General features: G+C 54.1%; 1 protein-coding gene across 1 annotated transcript in view; it reads left to right on the top strand.

Moving 5' to 3' along the window:
* The window catches only part of fat4 (FAT atypical cadherin 4), a gene marked incomplete at both ends in the record, with an annotated part of 94,257 nt that extends 75,995 nt beyond the window's left edge, over nucleotides 1-18,262 (top strand). Inside the window, 11 exons of the mRNA XM_084469156.1 lie at nucleotides 790-1,040; nucleotides 1,402-5,751; nucleotides 7,549-7,653; nucleotides 8,121-8,428; nucleotides 10,109-10,194; nucleotides 10,393-10,572; nucleotides 11,520-11,644; nucleotides 12,775-12,995; nucleotides 14,566-14,827; nucleotides 16,335-17,989; nucleotides 18,038-18,262. Coding sequence (XP_084325282.1) covers nucleotides 790-1,040; nucleotides 1,402-5,751; nucleotides 7,549-7,653; nucleotides 8,121-8,428; nucleotides 10,109-10,194; nucleotides 10,393-10,572; nucleotides 11,520-11,644; nucleotides 12,775-12,995; nucleotides 14,566-14,827; nucleotides 16,335-17,989; nucleotides 18,038-18,262 — 7,768 coding nt within the window. The remainder of the gene's footprint in view (nucleotides 1-789; nucleotides 1,041-1,401; nucleotides 5,752-7,548; nucleotides 7,654-8,120; nucleotides 8,429-10,108; nucleotides 10,195-10,392; nucleotides 10,573-11,519; nucleotides 11,645-12,774; nucleotides 12,996-14,565; nucleotides 14,828-16,334; nucleotides 17,990-18,037) is intronic.
* Between the last annotated feature and the right edge of the window lie 481 nt (nucleotides 18,263-18,743).

Here is an 18,743-nt window from a genome sequence, read left to right as displayed (position 1 = left end):
GGTGAGCTCACAGCGGCCCACTCCGTCTGAGGAGCCGCGCAGAACCACAGCCTCAGGAAATTAAAACAAACCGATTATCAAAAAGGGATAAACTGGACAGATTTAATGATGTCTCTGTACATTGCTTGTGTCTTTTGGTTTGTCCTGTTTAACTTACTTTTGTGTTGGAACCTCTCCTGTTTGTTTGGAGCTTGAACCAGTGCCCTCTATAGGATGTTGGACGCTAGTGCGGGTTGAAAACAAAGCTGTTGACACAGTAGTAGGCTCTGAGATCTGAGGTCTGATTGACACGCCAGAAAACAGTGAATTGAGGCCAGATGGAAGTGAGATGCTGAACCCAGAGCTACTTACTCCCTTTGCTTCACTTCTTAATATGGATATTGAGGTCTTTATTTAAGCTGTGATTGAAGGACAAGACATTATTACATTGATTCGTTCCTGATTATCAAATTTTAATTACGGTTAAAATTATTATCATTTTAAGCCTGCAATCAATAAGTCAGCTCTGTGTGCATGAGAACAACCTTACCAGCACCCCTACGCAGTGTGTCAGTCCCACTGACTCCCTCTCTCCACGCTTCCCTCCCTCTCTCCACCCTCCCCTCCCCTCTTCTCTCCTCCCTCCCTCCCTCCCTCCTATCTCCCCCCTCCTTTCCCCCTCTCCACCCTCATCTCCCTCTCTCCCCCCTCCTCTCCCCCACTCCTCTCCCTCTCTCCCCCTCTCTCCCCCTCTCTCCCCTCTCCTCTCCCTCTCTCTCCCCCTCTCTCCCCCATCCTCTCCCCCCACAGCTACAGCCTGAGCGGCGGTGACGGTCAGTTCTCCATCAACCCGTCCACGGGTCAGATCATCAGCAGCTCCCTGCTGGACCGCGAGGCCCGCTCCACCTACCAGCTGCTGGTGGTGGCCACGGATGGAGGTGAGCCCCAGGGGCTGTCCAGCTCCGCCACCGTGTCCGTGGTGGTGTCCGACGTCAACGACAACCCGCCCCGCTTCCACCACCACCCCTACGTCACCCACATCCCCGCCTACACCTCTGCCGGTGGGTGGAATCCACGACCCTCTGCTCACTCTGTTCTGAGATGTTTCCTCTTGGAGGGCACTTACAGTGCGGTGTACTTTGAAGAACCGTGTGAACTCAAAAAAACTTATATATAAATATAAATCACATTCAGACCAGGAAATTGCTTCCATTTGGAAATGTATTTCTAGATTACAATAAGGACATTAGTTATTAGTTTAACATTATTCAGAATGTGATGTGAAAGGTTTTAAAAGTATTATTATAGCTTTCCTGCCCTTCCGCTTTATTGAGACATTTGGATATTGTTAAACAGTATGACGGTGAACGCTCACCATTCGTGTTGCTAACCTAAATCTGAACGTATGTTTCTCCCGGTCAGGTTCCCTGGTGTTCGCCGTCACGGTGACCGACGAGGACGCCGGCGCCAACGCCCAGTTGCACTACGCCCTGATGGGACGCAACGCCGACAAGTTCCGCATCGACCCCGTCCGGGGCGCCATCACGGCCAACGAGCAGCTGAGCGGCAGCTCGGAGGTCACGCTGACGGTCCGCGTGAAGGACGGCGGCGCCAACCCCCGCACGGACACCACCACCGTCACCGTGCGCTTCGTCACCGGCGGCGACTTCCCCGTCATTACGCTGCCAGAGCGCAGCTTCACCTTCCCCGAGAGCCAGCCCACCAACACCGTGGTCACTACGGTGACCGGCTCGTCCACGCGAGGCGGCCCACTCTCCTTCTACATTGCCAGCGGTAACCTCGATGACGCCTTCCACGTGGACCAGCTGTCGGGCGAGCTGCTGATCCGCCGCCCGCTTGACTACGAGCACATCCAGAAGTATGTGCTGTGGATCGAGGCACGGGACCAGGGCTTTCCGCCGTACTCCTCCTACGCCAGGGTGGAGGTCGCCCTGCTGGACGTCAACGACAACCACCCGCTATTCGACCGCGAGCCCTTCCACGCCGACATCCTGGAGAACCTGGCGCCGCAGCGCGTGCTCCTGGTCTCCGCCATCGACCAGGACAGCGGCCCCAACGGGCAGCTGGAGTACGCCATCGTCGACGGCAACAAGGAGAACAGCTTCAGCATCAACCGCGCCACGGGCGAGATCCGCACCACGCGACCGCTGGACCGGGAGAAGGCGGCGCAGTACGCCCTGAGGGTGAAGGCCACCGACCGCGGCTCCCCGCCCAAGGTCACCACCGTCAGGGTGCTCGTCGACGTGCTGGACGTCAACGACAACGCGCCCCGGTTCTCCAAGATCTTCAGCGCCACGGTGCCGGAGAACGCGCCGGTGGGGTACACCGTCACCCGGGTGACCACCACGGACGAGGACGCCGGCGCCAACGCCGTCAGCCGCTACTCCATCACGGACAACAGCCTCCCCTTCAGCATCAACCCCAGCACGGGGGACATCACCATCAGCCGGCCGCTCAACCGAGAGGACCAGGACCACTACATCGCCAAGGTGGCCGCCCACGACTCGGGCTGGACCGTCAGCACCGACGTCACCATCTTCATCACGGACGTCAACGACAACGCGCCCAGGTTCAGCCGGCCATCGTACTATCTGGATTACCCCGAGCTCACCGAGGTGGGCTCCATCGTCACCAGGGTGTCGGCTACTGACCCCGACCAAGGCTCCAACGGCAAGATATTCTACTTCATAAGATCCCAGTCGGAGTACTTCAGGATTAACTCCAGCACTGGGGAGATCTATGTGAAGCAGCAGATTAAGTACCAGAACACGACCGGTCCTAGCAGTATGAACATTAACCGCCACAGCTTCATCGTCACCGGCTCCGACCGCGGGGTCAAACCCCTGGTGAGCGAGACCACCGTCATCGTAAACATCGTGGACAGCAACGACAACCCGCCCACGTTCGAGTCGTCTAGCTACTTTACCCCGGTCACTAAGAGCGTCAAGGTGGGAACTAAACTAATACGGGTCGTAGCTCACGATGAGAAAGACTTTGGGCTGAACTCTGAGGTGGAGTACACGATAACCGGGGGGAACAGCTCTAGCAAGTTCAAACTGGACAAACAGAGTGGCTGGGTCACGGTGGCCTCGTCTCTGACCTCAGATATGAATAAAGTTTTTCTAATTGACATCACGGCAAAGGACAAGGGGAACCCCCCGCTGTCGGCCAGAGTGACGATGCGAGTGGCCGTAACCGAGGAGAACCACCACACCCCTGAGTTCTCCCAGAGCCAGATCACTGCCACCATACCGGAGAGCCTCGCCGTCGGCACGGCCATTAGAACGCTGTCTGCCAGGGACAAGGACAAGGAGATGAACGGCCTCATCACATACAACATCACCTCGGGCAACGACCAGGGCCTGTTCGTGGTGAACAGTAAGACCGGCGTGCTGTCCTTGGCTCAACCGCTGGACTTCGAAGAGAAGCAGCGCCACGAGCTCAGGGTGTCAGCCACCGACGGAGGCTGGATCGCCAAGACCAGCTACGTCACGGTCACCGTCCACGTGACGGATGTGAACGACAACCCCCCGGTCTTCGACCCGGTGGAGTATTTCCCTGTCATCCAGGAGAACGTCCCCAGCGGCACCACCGTGGTGAAGATGAACGCCACGGACCGAGACTCCGGGGCGAATGCCGTCATGGCCTACGTCATCCAGTCGTCGGACATCGACCTCTTTGTCATCGACCCCAACACCGGCGTCATCACCACCCAGGGCTTTCTGGATTACGAGGCGAAGCAGGTCTACCATCTGACGGTGAAGGCCTTCAACGTCCCCGATGAGGAGAGGTGCAGCTTCGCCGACGTCAACATCCAGCTGAAGGGAGCCAACGAGTATGTTCCCCGCTTCGTCTCCAAGGAGTACTACTTTGAGATCTCCGAGGCCGCCCCGCGGGGCACCGTGGTAGGGGAGGTGTTCGCCAGCGACAGAGACCAAGGAGAGGACGGAATCGTTTACTACCTCATATTCGGAAAGAGCAGAAGGAAAGGCTTCGGAATCAACCAGACCACGGGCCAGATCTACGTCACCGGGACACTGGATCGGGAGAAAGAGGAGAAGATCTCACTGAGGGTGTTAGCGAAGAACCGAGGGGTCATCCAAGGGGCAGATATCGACGAGGTGTTTGTGAACATCACGATACTCGACGCCAACGATCCGCCAGTGTTCTCCCAGGATCTGTACGACGTGCAGATCAGCGAGGGGCTGGCCGTCGGAAGCCTGGTTACCTTCGTGAGCGCCAAGGACTCAGATTCTGTCCCCAGCTGGAGCCGCTTTTCATACTCCATTCCACCAGAGTTTGACAAAAACGTTTTTACGATCAACCCTCAAACCGGCCAAGTGTCTGTGGCTGCTGAGCTAGACAGGGAAACAACTCCTGTGTACAATTTAACCGTCCTGGCTGTGGACACCGGTTCTCCCTCCGCTACTGGAAGCGCCACTCTGATCGTGAACCTCGAGGACATTAACGATAACGGACCGACTCTGGCGACGGTCAGTGCTGAAGTCATGGAGAACCAGAGGGCCGGGACTCTAGTCGCGACCCTCACGGCCTCCGACCCGGACCTATCGCCGAACCAGGGTCCGTTCGCCTACAGCCTCCACAACACAGGCTCTCCGAACAGTTACTTCAGCCTCAGCCCAGCAGGGGTGTTGACCACCAGTCGGGAGATCGACCGAGAGCAGATCAGCGACTTCCAGCTCTCCGTGGTCATCAGGGACTCCGGCGTGCCTCAGATGTCCTCCACAGGGACTGTCCACGTCCGGATCAACGACCAGAACGACAACCCCTCAGAGCCCCGGTCCATGGAGATCTTTGTGCACTACTTTGGGAACATGTTCCCTGGAGGGTCGATGGGGGTGGTGAAGCCTCAGGACCCCGACATACAGGACAGGTTCCACTGCTCACTCATCCCCCCCACCTCCGGTCTGTTCAGCATCCCCACGGGAACGTGTAACCTGAACTCCAAGGCGCGCTCCACGGACGGGACCTTCGAGCTGACCGTCCGCAGCAGCGACGGCGTCCACGGTTCCGTCAGCAACACGGCGCGCGTCTTCTTTATGGGCTACAACAACGCCACGGTGGACAACAGCATCCTCATCCGGCTCAACTCCCAGGGCGTGAGGAGCTTCCTCACCGACCACTACCTCAGCTTCCTGCGCATCTCCAACTCCCAGCTGGCCGGGCTGGGCACGGGGGTGCTCCTCTACGGGGCATTCGAGCTCAACAACCAGACCTTCCTGATGGCCGCCGTGAAGCGAGGCCACGGCCAGTACGTCAACCCCAGCGGCGTGGCCACCTTCTTTCAGAGCATCAAGGACGTCCTCCACCGGCAGAGCGGCGTGCAGATCGACGCCGTCGACCACGACCCCTGCACGCGGAACCCGTGTCAGAACGGCGGCAGCTGCAAGCGGCGGCTCGCCGTGGGGCCGGGGATGAGGACGGAGGAGAGCGTCCCGGTCATCCTGGTCTCCAACGACCCCCTGCCGCCGCACGCCTGCACCTGCCGCCCCGGGTACGCCGGCGCCCTGTGCGAGACGGACATCGACGAGTGCCAGCCGTCGCCATGCCACAACGGGGGCACGTGCCACAACCTGGTGGGCGGGTTCTCCTGCAGCTGTCCCGAGGGCTTCACCGGGATGGCATGCGAAAGGGACGTCAACGAGTGCCTCTCCAACCCCTGCAAGAACGGCGCGCTGTGCCAGAACTTCCCCGGCGGCTTCAACTGCCTCTGCAAGTCCGGTTTCGCAGGTACAGTGAGTTAGCTTAGCATCAAGCTAGCTGATATAGATGCACACAAGAACCGTATGCTTACTTAGCATCCAGCTATGTGATATTGGTGCACACAGGACAGGTACGCTAACTTTTAACTTGACGCTAAAGACACACAAACACGTATGCCACTGTTACACAGCATTCAGCTAGAAATTAAAACACACACACACACACACACACACACACACACACACACATGTATACACACACACATACAAGCGAGTTGATATCAAATGTACCCGCGGACCTCCCCATCCCACGGAAACATAAACACGCAGAGAAACATAAACGTGCTATCCCCTGCTGCTAGCACCCAAATATCTCCCACTTCTGCTCCAAGCTAAATATTTGCTCCCGGAGTCCAGGAGGTGTTGTGTCCGTAGCGTCGGAGCCGGGCTGCCAGTAAACAGTCGGTCCCGGTGGCGCTGGTGAGGGGGTTTACACCGTGATCTCCATCACCCGGCCTTGTTTTCTTTAATAAAAACGCAGGATGCCGAGATCTTCCCAGACTCCACACGCAGTTCACTGGGATTATGGGCCAGTGTTTGCCTGCAAACGTCTGCATGTGTTCCCTGTTCTGCAGTCGGGGCCACACACAGAAACAATAATCTGCTAATCTGATTACAATAACAAGGCTTTTTTGCAATCAGAGATATTGTTTTTGGACACGGAGTGAATAGTCATAGTTGATTAACATTAGTCATAAATGGTTCTGAGGCTTCTAATTAATTCGAGATTTATGAGTCAGTGTGATGATTACACTGTTTGGGGAGATTTTTCATAGGCAGGGAAGATTTGTGAAGCACGTCCCCTAAAACAATAAGTTATTTAAGTCCTGCTTTGTGGACAGCTCCTCTCCTCCATCTGAAAGACATTTTCTAATTAGGCAGATTTTGTTTTTCCTTCCCCGGTCTATTATGACGATATGAAGAATCACTGCAGACTTCCTCGAGACAGATTGCCCTGATGATGCGTGGCCCCGTTGACCTGCAGTAGTTTCCATGTCCTGGCGTTGAACTCTCAACTCAGGGGACTGAATTCCTCTCTTTCTGCGGATTGGTGTTGTTGGTCGGGCCTGAAATCCTTCAGCAGCTCGGCTCTGTGTTGAGGCGGCCGTCACAAGACGGTCCTCTGTTGCGTTCAGAATCTAAAGTGTGAACATTTTTGCGTTTTGTTTTCATTGTCCATGATCCCAGGGTGTTGATCCCACTAAAACTCTTTATTAGTAGGAATATTCATTTCTACAGTCCATTTTGTGTCATGATGCATGTGCATGTACATTACTTCACATGTATTTCCCTGTGTCTTTCAGCACTGCAAAAATACCATATCATATTCCAACTCATTTCCTGAGTCCCTAGAGATTTTATTAATGATATAATAATAAAAGTAAAGCAGACATCTTCAAAATGAAGACGTTATTATATTACCTCAAATCTTCAATTCTTAAAAAAACATTGATATGATTCAATATATATTCAATATTCAGCTAAATACGACCCGACCAAATAAGTCCTCATAAGTCCTCTCCCCCAGATGTTAAAACATTTAACCCTCCTCCCAAAATAAACATAGAGACTTAATCTGGGATCAAATGAGTTGGGGGAGTCTGGTATTTTTTGAAGGGGCATTTGTCACGGTGATGAAAGACTCCATTAGGATTGGGTTCTGCAGGGGAACCGTGCGAGGGAACCACCGTGCGGTTCTCTCAGGGATCCCTCCGTCCTGCCCGCCACCTCATCCATTTGAATTTGTGTTGTTTTGTGAACCCAGGCAAAACGTGCGACTCCATCATCAATCACTGTGAGTGTAACCCCTGTTTTAATGGCGGCTCCTGCCAGAACCGGGTGGATGGCTATTACTGCCACTGTCCGTTCGGTGAGTAAAAGATGGACAGATTGTCCCGGAATCCTTGGGCACACCTATGTAAAGACACTCATTACCTGATGTTTATTTTAGTATCATTCAAGTCATCAATGCCATCGTACATTCCATGTATTCTTTGGTAGTTCTGTCATGGTTTTGTTTCATATCTTTTGTTCTGTTAACTCGATTTAGATTCAGAACAATGTTGTTATGATACGCAAGATTAAATGTGCTTGTTTGTGAGCCTGAAAGGAATGATGTTAAAGCTTCTTCTAATTTAAAAAAGTTTACTTCGCAAAGAGGCATGACTTGAGTTAGACAGCCGCTGTATCCGTCATGTGATTGCATTAGTGTCCACCTCGGAGACAATGTTCCCCGCTAGCACAGAATTAATTAGGAACAGTTAATGCATATTCATCAGGTACCTGTTTTAATCCTCCTCCTCCTCCTCTCCTCCTCCTCCTCCTCCTCCTCCTCAGGAGTGTTCGGTAAACACTGTGAGCTCAACAGCTACGGCTTTGAGGAGCTGTCCTACATGGAGTTCCCCTCGCTGGATCCCAACAACAACTACATCTACATCAAGTTTGCCACGCTCATGGAAAACGCGCTGCTCATGTACAACCACGACAACCAGACCGGGGACAAGGCAGAGTTCCTGGCGCTGGAGATCTTCGAGGGCCGCATGCGCTTCTCCTTCAACCTGGGCAGTGGCACGTACAAGCTGAAGACCACCATCAGGGTGTCGGACGGCCAGTTCCACACGGTCATTGCCAGGAGGGCCGGCATGGTGAGGCCTTTGAGATGCTCTTTGAACAGAAGGGTTTTGGGTGGAGTTGGAGTTTGCTGATTTGTTGTGGTTTGTCACTGCGTGAGGTGGTGTCTGAAGCAGGTTCTGGTTGCCGGGAGGGTTGCTTAGCTCTGGAGGTAGAGCAGGTTGACTTTTAACCGGATGGTTGCTAGTTTGATCCCCGACACGCCTCACCCTAACTGAGCAGGACAGTATGTGTGTGTTTCAAATGTCATTTTACAAATTAGATTATCTTTAAATTTCCTTAACTATACCTATAAAGTCCTATAAAGTCCAAACCTAGTAGTCGTGTAAAGCACACATACATACACACACAAACACACACATGAGTGCACACCCAACAACATATTAAATCACTTCCCAAACAACTCCGAAACACACAAAACCACAAACGGGGCAACGGAAGTGATCTCACTCTCCCCTCCCCACCATCTTGTGTCAGTTATAGAAAAACACAAATATGTCGTCACCCTCCGCATCTGTACTTGTGTGTTCGGTTGGGTTAGATTCATGTTTTAAGTGAGGAGGCCGATAGAAAGCAGAAGGAATCCAAACAACAACAGCCCAGACTGCGTTAGAAAAACTGAACCCCTTCCAACTCTCATCTTCCATAAACATGTTCTCATGAGGTCTCTGTTCCGAGTTGGAGCGGGCGGGGTCCGGTAACTCAAGACGTCCACGGCCATCTTGTTATGTTCCGTCGTCGAAGCACGGAAGTAATTAGTAAAGCGACCCCTTTTCCCCGTCGACCAATCAGTGTCTCCGCTGGTTAGGCCGCAGCGGGCCTGTGAAGATAATGGCCAGGACGTGAGGAGCAGGATGTCAGCCGAACCAATCAGAGGAACACGACCGCAAGCAGCGTGGGGGAACCTGCGCTTAGAGTCGCTCTCTGCGAGCTGCAGCTGATCAGCGTCAGGACCTTGACGGGAGGAAGTCGCTGAGGCGGGAAAAAAAAGGGAAAGATTAGTTTAAACAGAAGAGTACGCAGCAGCAACACGGTGCTACGTTACAAATAAACAGCATCGTTCAGCTTTCATCGAGAGAGACTGAAAGGTTGAATACGGTTGAAGCGTACAATACAACCTGTTGTTATCGTTTAGAGTTCCTGCTCTGTCGGACTGGAACCTCCTTGTTTTGGGAGTTCAGTTCCAACTCCTTGTGGTGATTTGGCCAAACTAAAACCCAGCCCCTGCTGGATTGGTAGCGTGTTAGAGAGTGTCAGTGTCAGTGTGTGTTTGTGTCTGTAAGTGTCAGAGAGTGTGTGTGTGTGTTTGTGTGTGTGTAACTGTAAGTGTAAGTGTCAGAGAAGATTACATGTGATTTGTTTGTGCCACCAGAGGTTGATTATATGTGTGTCTCTCCATCTTGAATCAGAGCAACTCTGCACCCAACCTCCCCCTTTTCTCAACTTCTCATCACATTGGAGTTCATATGCTCACCTTGAGCATGGGAAGAGGAAGTCATACATCATCCACTTTCTCCTCATGAGCACTGTCAACAGACAGGGGGAGGGTCTAACTAGTGTGTAGTGAACTCCATACATCTTATCTCCAAAAGAGCTTCTGTCTTAAAGGAAATGAGCTCGGATCTCTTCACTTTGTCTCCACGGTAACCGCTCTGTTGTCGCCACGGTAACCTGATATTGTGGTGCGTGTGCAGGCGGCGTCGCTGACCGTGGATCTGTGTCGTGAGGACCAGGAGGCGGGGTACTGCGCCGTCAGCAACGTGGCCGTACACACCGACTGGTAGGACACACACACACACACACACACATGTAGAGACACACACATCTAGAAACACACACACTTTTACAAGGTCATCTGGACCATTTTGTTTCACAATCACCAACCCTGCTGTGTGTGTGTGTGTGTGTGTGTGTGTGTATGTGTGTGTATGTGTGTGTGTGTGTGTGTGTGTGTGTGTGTGTGTGTGTGTGTGTGCAGGATCCTGGATGTGCAGCCCAACAGGCTGTCAGTGGGCGGAGTCAGGTCGCTGGAGCCCCTCCTCCACCGCCGGGGTCAGGTGACCTCCCATGACTTCGTGGGCTGCATCATGGAGTTCGCGGTCAACGGCCGCCCGCTAGAACCCAGCCAGGCCCTGGCATCACGCGGCGTTCTGGACAGGTACGGCGCGCTTCCTTCCTCCCCTCTCTCCTTCTCCTCTGTCCGACTCCTTCTCTCTCACCCTCTCCTATCTCTCTCCTCCTTCCTCCCCTCTCCTCCTCCTCCCTCTCCTCTTATCCTCTCCCCTCCCTTTTCCTCCCTCTCTTCCTCCTCTTTTCTCCTCCTCTCCACCTCCTCTCCCTCCTCCGCTCCTCTCTGCCCATCTCCTGCTCTCACTCTCCTCTTCTCCTCATCTCATCTCCTCCACTCACCCTCCTCTCTCTACTCCTCTCCCCTCTCCTCCCTCTCCTCCTCCTCTCCTCCAGTCCTCCATTCCTCTACCTTCTCCTCCATCTCTCCTCCTCTCCTCTCCTCTCCCACCTCCTCCCCCTAGCAGTGGGACATCTGTCCCGGCTCCCACAGTCTCTCAGCACCACAGAAGAAGAAGAAGAAGATTTTAGTATTTTTATAAACAGCGGTGGTTTGTGTTTTTGTCCCAGTGCAGGACGCTGGAAGAATGTGTTTTTTTGTGCGGCGGGTGAATGGCGGTGCCCACTAATCTTTTTATATGCTAATTCCCTGGGGGGTCTGTATGGAGGGGATTGTATGTGTGTGAGGAAGGGGTGGCGTGTGGGGGGTGGGGTGGTCCGGGGTGAGGGGGGAGGGGAGGGGGTGTGAGGGGATGAGGGTGTTAGACTCCTGTCATCTGCTGTCTGTTTTTTGGGGACCCCCTGCTGTCGTGACGGGTTTGGCCCTGACTTTACATTGATCCCTCTGTCCTTCAGTCTGTCTGTGTCTCTCTCTCTCTGTCCCTCAGTGTCTCTCACCCCCCGCCATGTCTCTCTGGCTGACTCTCTATGTCCCTGAGTCTCTCTCACTCCCCTCTCTAATCACATGTCTCTCTAGCTCTGTCTCACTCTCTGATTGACTCTCTCTCTGTCTCTCTGTCTCTCTCTCTCTCTCCCCAGGTGTCCCAGGCTGGAGGGGGCATGTACGGTCAGCCCCTGCAGACACGGTGGAACCTGTATCGACCGCTGGTCCTGGCAGCAGTGCCAGTGTGTGGACGGCTTCACCGGGACCCACTGCGAGAAATGTGAGTCCACGCCTTTATACCTGTATGAGTGAGTGTGTGTATGCTTATGTGTGTGTGTGTGTGTGTGTGTGACCCTCTGCTAGGCTCAGGGATCAGTAGAGTGAGGCGTGGTCAGGATAAATACACAGGATGTCCTCGGGATAACTCATTCATTAATCACTCATCCTCTTACCTCACTTAAATTTATTCACTCCCACTCACTCACACAATCCATTTATCCCTCACTCTTTCACTAATACTTATTCACTATCTCACTCACCCACCCACACACAATGTATTACTCACTCACTCCCCGACACACACAATCTTTCCCTCGTTTGTTAATTCGTTTTGATAATTAATGGAATGTGTGACCATCATCTTTCATTATCTTCAGGCTCTGCATTATTTATATTGAGTAATTTAGCAGATGCTTTTATCCACATCGACTAACAAGCCAGGCTTAGAACAATCTCCACCCACCATCAGGGGCTGCAGGAGACGCCACCTCAGCCACTAGCTGGCGAAACTTAGTTCTGAAAGAACAACAGCCCAGAGTGCAGTCTCGCTCTATGATAGAAACACAGGCAGTGTTGTTTGTAGAGAATCATTCGTTTGTTACTAATGCATACAGGAAAGGTTCTTGGTTTGATTCCCACGATGTCAATAGCTTCACTATTCCTGCTGCTTAAGGAAGTGTATTTTGATCCACTGGAGAATAATTCTACATCAAATAAACAACTCGCATGAAACTGAACACGAGTTAACAGCAGAGTTTACATTTACATTTACATTGAGGATGTTTAGCAGACGCTTTTATCCAAAGCGACTTACAATAAGTACATTTGTCAGAAGAAAGAGAAACAACAATATATCGCTGTGAACACTAGTGAACAGTAGTGATAACTTAGTGAACACTAGTGACCACTAGTGAACAGTAGAATGATAATTAACTGAACACTAGTGAACAACAGAGTGATAACTTAGTGAACACTAGTGACCACTAGTGAACAGTAGAGTGATAATTAACTGAACACTAGTGAACAACAGAGTGATAACTTAGTGAACACTAGGTAACACTAATGAACAGTTGTGATAACTTAGTGAACACTAGTGAAAAGTGGTGATAACGTGTGTCCTGTTGACTCTAGATGTGACGGCGGACACAGCTCTGTCTCTGGATGGGACGGGCCGTCTGGACTACAGCCTGAAGCAGGGGCCCAAACGGGACCTCCTGCTGAGGCAGACCCTCCAGGGCTCCCTGACCCCCGACCCCTCCAGGCCCAGCAGCCTGGAGGTCAAGTTCAGGACCCGCAGCAAGACAGGCACCCTGCTCCACGTCCAGGAGGCCAGCAACTACACCACCCTGAAGGTAGGGGCGAGAGAGAGAGAGAGAGAGCGTGTATGTGTGTGTGTGCGTGCACTATCCATGTTTATGTGCACTAACCGTGCCTCCACACTCAGGGATAACATTGACAAGATATCCCGTGTGGGATTAATAACGTCCATCTGATCTTTGGAGAGAGACACACTGATTGGTTCCCCAGCCCTGCAGCTCCCAGTGTTCTCAGCTCTGAATGGTTCCCCAGCCCCCCGGTCTCCCTGGCCCAGACACAAGCTGCTCTGGTCCCCTGCTGCTTGTAAATCACTTCATCCAGGAGCCACTTATCCCCGCCGGCTGCTCTGCTCTCTGCACCCTCAGAGAGAGGCAGCTTTCCCATGCGGCCCGCAGAGCCGCCCGGTACCGGACACACCGGGCCTCTGTGGCGGTGGTCCACTGTGTCTCCTCTCAGATGACACGGTGTGTCATGTGACACTGGGTGTGTGTGTGTGTGTGTGTGTGTGTGTGTGTGTGTGTGTTAGCGTTTCGTCGTGTGTTAGTGTTTAATGTTTCATCGTGTGGCAGCGACGCCACCGTAGATCTCAGCCCACGGCGAAGGTGATTCATGGATGTCAGGAGACGTTCTCTAAAGGGAATCTCTTGACGCGCCAACTCCTCTGATTCTCCGTGTCCTCCCGCCGCCTTCAGGAATTAGTGTTTTTTTATCGCGTGCTCTTTTCTTCTTCGCTGAGTTCCACCAACATTTCTTCTTTCTGAGCGTTTATTTTTAATCCGGATTTTCATCGGATTTCCAGGGATGCTTAGATCATTTTTTAAGGGAAATTATTCCATTATTTTATTCATTTCTACCAGTAACCTCGGCATTTGACAAGTTCGCTGTCCACCACTAATGTTTTAAGTGCAGCCCTAGCATCTCCATGCTACATTCCCAGAGCGTATTCAAACCAGACTTTGCGTGCGATTTGTGAAGCCACTGGTAATGGCATTTTAATACAATTATAATAAAACTGATCAAAGTTATTAAATAAAAGCAGGCATTCAATAGGGTATTGTTGCTCATGTTAAACGTTTCACAAGAATGTTTGCCTCGGCCCTGCAACACATTAACCGTTAATCCCTCATTCCATCTCTCTCTCCCTCTCTCTCTCCATGCTCTCTCTGTATCTCTCCCATCTTCTCTCTCTCTCTCTCTGGCTCTCTCTCCCATCTTCTCTCTCTCTCTCTCTCTCTGTCTCTCTCTCTCACAAATCAATGGCCAAAGCACAGAAAATGAAAAGAAGATGCAAACGTACAACACAAAAACAATGTACGAATGTATATACAGTGGGGAAGTAGATGAATTACAAGTGTCTCCCTCTCTCTCCCCCTCCCTCCCTTATCTCCCCCTCCCTCCCCTATCTCCCCCTCCCTCCCTTCTCTCCCCCTCCCTCCCCACTCTCCCCCTCCCCTCCCCTCCCACCTCCCTCCCTCCCCTCTCTCCCCTGCTCCCTCTCCCCCCCCCTCCCTCCCCAATCCCCCACTCTCCCTCCCCACTCTCCCCCATCTCTCCCCCTCCCGCCCCTCCCTCCCCTCTCTCCCCTTCCCCTCTCCTCCCCCCCAGCTGAGGAACGGTAACCTCCACTACGTGTCGGAGGCGGGCGCGGGGGGGAAGGTGGAGCGGACGGTGGGGGAGGTGGTGCTGTCGGACGGCTCGTGGCACACGCTGCGTCTGATGAAGAACGCCTCGGCCACCGCGCTCTGGGTGGACGCCACCCCTTCCCGCGTCATCCAGCACCCCACCCAGGACTTCGGGGGTCTGGGGGTCCTCACCCTCTCCCTGGGGGGCGTCCCGCCCGGAGCCCCCCAGCAGAAGACCGCCGCAGGTGAGCCGAGTGCAAGGGTGATGGGGGGGGCGGTGGTGGGTGGGTGGGTGAGGTGGTTTATGATGCTGTTTTTTTTTCTTCTTTGTTTTATGTGTGTGTGTGTGAGTGTCTACGTTTGTGTCTGTGTAATACCAGTCGGTGTGTACGGCCACATATGTATTTCTAGATTTATCTGTCTGTCTGCCTGTCTGTCTGTGTCCGTCTGTCTGTGTATATGTGTGTGTGTGTGTGTGTGTGCGTGTGTGTGTGAGTATGTGTGTGTGTGTGTATGTGTGTGTGTGTGTGTGTGTGTGTGCCTGTGTGATAATGCGCATGTCTAAAATACCATCTCTATGCGCATAGTGATCATACTTTGGCTGCCTTCAAATCGTAATAGATCTTCAAGGAATCATTTTTTATTATTTTTTTTCCATTGAAATAAACTGGACATGAAAAGTGTGTGTGTGTGGGTGTGTGTGTGGGAAGGTGTGTGTGTGTGGGGTGTGTGTGTGTGTGTGTGTGTTTGCTTGTGTTTGCTTGTGTATGTCTGCATGATAAAGAGTTCCTATTTGAAACCCGATCCCAGACCATCTCTCAAACCAGAATACTGAGCTCAGTTAAAACCCGCGACCATATATGGTGTCAGCCCTGCCTGGCTCCGGTCCGGTCTGCCCTCTGATCCGGTTCTGTTTGGACTGGGGAGATACACGCTCATGAAACAGATGATACAGTAGTTGAGTCAATGTTACTTCATCCTCCCATTCACAGTTTAATAACTAATAATAATCGAGAGTCGAATTTGTCTCGGAATGCGACGCCCCTGATGTTAAGGCGTGTTTACGAGCTCCTCGTGACAGATGTTGTCCCGTGTCACATGAATAAAGTTTAGAGAAGGTCAGCCTAAGGACGTCTGCAGGGAGGGGAACCCCACCGCTAAATCAGGAGTAAACATGTGCTGACCGGGAAAAACCGTGGCCGTCTCATGGCTAAGTCTTCCATCACGTTTCCAAACGCAACAGAGTTCATTTTTTTAAGCGAGAGCTAATGAAATGACACAGGTGGATTCAATCTGGCCCAGGATGATTTCAATAACATCTATTTACATCAGTGAGGCGCATTGCAGGGGAGAAATACACAGAGCCCAAGCTGAATTAGTCAAAGGAACCATCATCCGATCCAGATGTACTTTGTTGTGAGGCTCTCCTGAAACACTGTCAGATTCTCCGCAGGAGTCGTTCAGTCGAGTCCAAAAAAAATGTGATTTCACTCAAAAGACATGTCTGCCACGAGAAGATCTCATGTCACCCTCCCGATTACCCAACAAAACCAGTGTCCTTTAGTTCTGGTCAGCACTGTCACTTTCTGTCACTTCCTAGGACCAGGTCCAGGACATCTTAGAAAGCCGTCAGTGTTGTGGCCAAAAGAAAGGTTCCCTTTCAGGTCCGTGTGTCATTCCAGTCACCCCGCTGAGCTGTTCCCTCCTTACTCACGCCTTCTTTATCTCTCCCCCTCTCCTTCTTGTCTCCAGGGTTTGATGGCTGCCTGGCCTACATGAAGTACAACGGGGAGTCCATGCCCTTCTCCGGGGAGCACAGCCTGGTCAGCCTGTCCAAGACCAGCGCCGCCGTCAAGATCGGCTGCCGCGGGCCCAACCTCTGCGAGAGCAGCCCCTGCGTGGACGGCCTGATGTGCATCAACCAGTGGTACACCTTCCAGTGCGTCCCGCCGGGAGACTGCTCCTCCAGCCCCTGCCAGAACCACGGCAGCTGTGTGCCGGAGCCGCGGTCGGGCTACACCTGCCTCTGCTCCGAGTTCTACACGGGCCAGACCTGCGACACCCTGGTGGCATGTCTGGGGGTGCAGTGCCCCCCCGGCACGGTCTGCAAGACGGCCAACAACGGCGGCTTCGACTGCAGCGCCAGCACCTCCACCGAGCAGATGGTGCTGCCCATCTGGGCGGTGCCCGCCATCGTGGGCAGCTGTGCCACCGTGCTGGCGCTGGTGGTGCTCAGCCTCATCCTGTGCAACCACTGCCGCGGCCGCAGCAAGACCCGCGTGCCAAAGGAGCCCAAGGACAAGAAGCCCAAGGAGAAGAAACCCAAGAAGAAGAAGGGCAGCGAGAACGTGGCCTTCGACGACCCTGACAACATCCCGCCGTACGGCGACGACATGACCGTCCGTAAGCAGCCCGAGGGGAACCCCAAACCCGACATCATCGAGCGGGAGAACCCCTACCTGATCTACGACGAGACGGACATCTCGCACAACAACGAGACAGTGCCCAGCGCGCCCTGCGCCCCGTGCAACGGGCCCGAGCCCGACATGGAGCACTACGACATCGACAACGCCAGCAGCATCGCCCCGTCCGACGCCGACATCATCCAGCACTACAAGCAGTTCCGCAGCCACACGCCCAAGTTCTCCATCCAGAGGCACTCTCCGCTGGGCTTCGCCCGCCAGTCCCCCCTGCCTCTGGGCGCCACCAGCTACACCTACCAGCCCCAGTACAGCCAGGCGCTGCGGTCCACCCCGCTCAGCCACGCCCACTCCGCCTGCCCCACCCCCAACCCGCTGTCCCGCCACAGCCCCGCCCCCTTCACCAAACCCTCGTCCTTCTACCGCAACACGCCCACCCGGGAGCTGAACCTGTCGCGGCGCGATGGCAGCCCCCTCCACCTGCAGGGCGACGCCCACCAGCCCCCGCCCATGTTCAACTATGCCACGCGCCTGGGCCGGCGCAGCAAGAGCCCGCAGACGATGGCGGCGGGCCACAGCCACACGGCGTCCCGGCCGGGCAGCCGGCTGAAGCAGCCCATCGAGCAGATCCCCCTGGAGACCGGCCCCCCAGTGGGGCTGTCCATCGAGGAGGTGGAGCGGCTCAACACGCCGCGGCCCCGCAATCCCAGCATCTGCAGCGCCGACCACGGCCGCTCCAGCTCCGAGGAGGACTGCCGGCGCCCGCTGTCCCGCGTCCGCAACCCGGCCGACGGGATCCCGGCGCCGGAGTCGTCGTCGGAGAGCGACTCCCACGACTCGTTCACCTGCTCCGAGATGGAGTACGAGCGGGAGAAGCCGGCGGCGTACACCTCCCGCGTGCCCAAGCTGTCGCAGGTCAACGAGTCGGACGCCGACGACGAGGACTACGGCGGCCGGCTGCGGCAGCGGAGGTACTCCAGCCGCCGGGCGGAGGGCGGGCCGGGCGTGGCCCCGGGCCCCCCCGCCGAGCACCAGCACCACCACCACCACCACACCCTGCCGCACAAACTGGGCCAGCAGGCCGGGGGCTTCAACTGGGACAACTTGTTGAACTGGGGCCCCGGGTTCGGGCATTACGTGGACGTGTTCAAGGACCTGGCCATGCTGCCGGAGGACGCGGCGGCCCGGGACATCGAGATGAACAGCGGCGACGGCTCCGTCACCATCCTGACGGAGGGCGAGGCCGAGCAGTACGTATGAGACGATGGGTGCTCCGCCCGAGGGCAGGATGTATATAGCGAACATTGGACTACACAATTGTGTCTTTTTTTTTTTTTTTTTTCTCTCAATAATTAAGACGACTTCCAATGCGGAAGGGCAGAAAGCGGCACCCGTAACACAACTTGTTTTAGTAGTTTAACTCCTGCTGGCGCGCTCCAGCACTCCTCTATGTCCGCGTCCAGCAGTCCGATCCGGCGTTTCATTGTTCCAGGCCTCATTACAAAGTGTCGGCTGACATTGTGCGGCTCAGACCAAATTTTTGGTCTAAATTCAATTTGGCGACGGCCGAGCCGCGTGTACTCTATCTTAATCACACGCGTCTGCTTCCCATTACCGCCGCGGCCTCTCCTGGAGCAGACTTCACAGCCTCACGTGCGGCGCTATGGCCGCCGGGGAGATAAGATGAGCGATAGAGTAGCCACACTCACGGGAAGAGCATTCCTCCACCTCCTCCTCCACC

This window comes from Micromesistius poutassou (genome assembly GCF_964030765.1).
Source record: "Micromesistius poutassou genome assembly, chromosome: 6".
Classification (NCBI taxonomy): domain Eukaryota; kingdom Metazoa; phylum Chordata; class Actinopteri; order Gadiformes; family Gadidae; genus Micromesistius; species Micromesistius poutassou.
The sequence above is the reverse complement of the archived record's forward strand: the minus strand, read 5'-3'. Positions and strand labels throughout refer to the sequence as shown.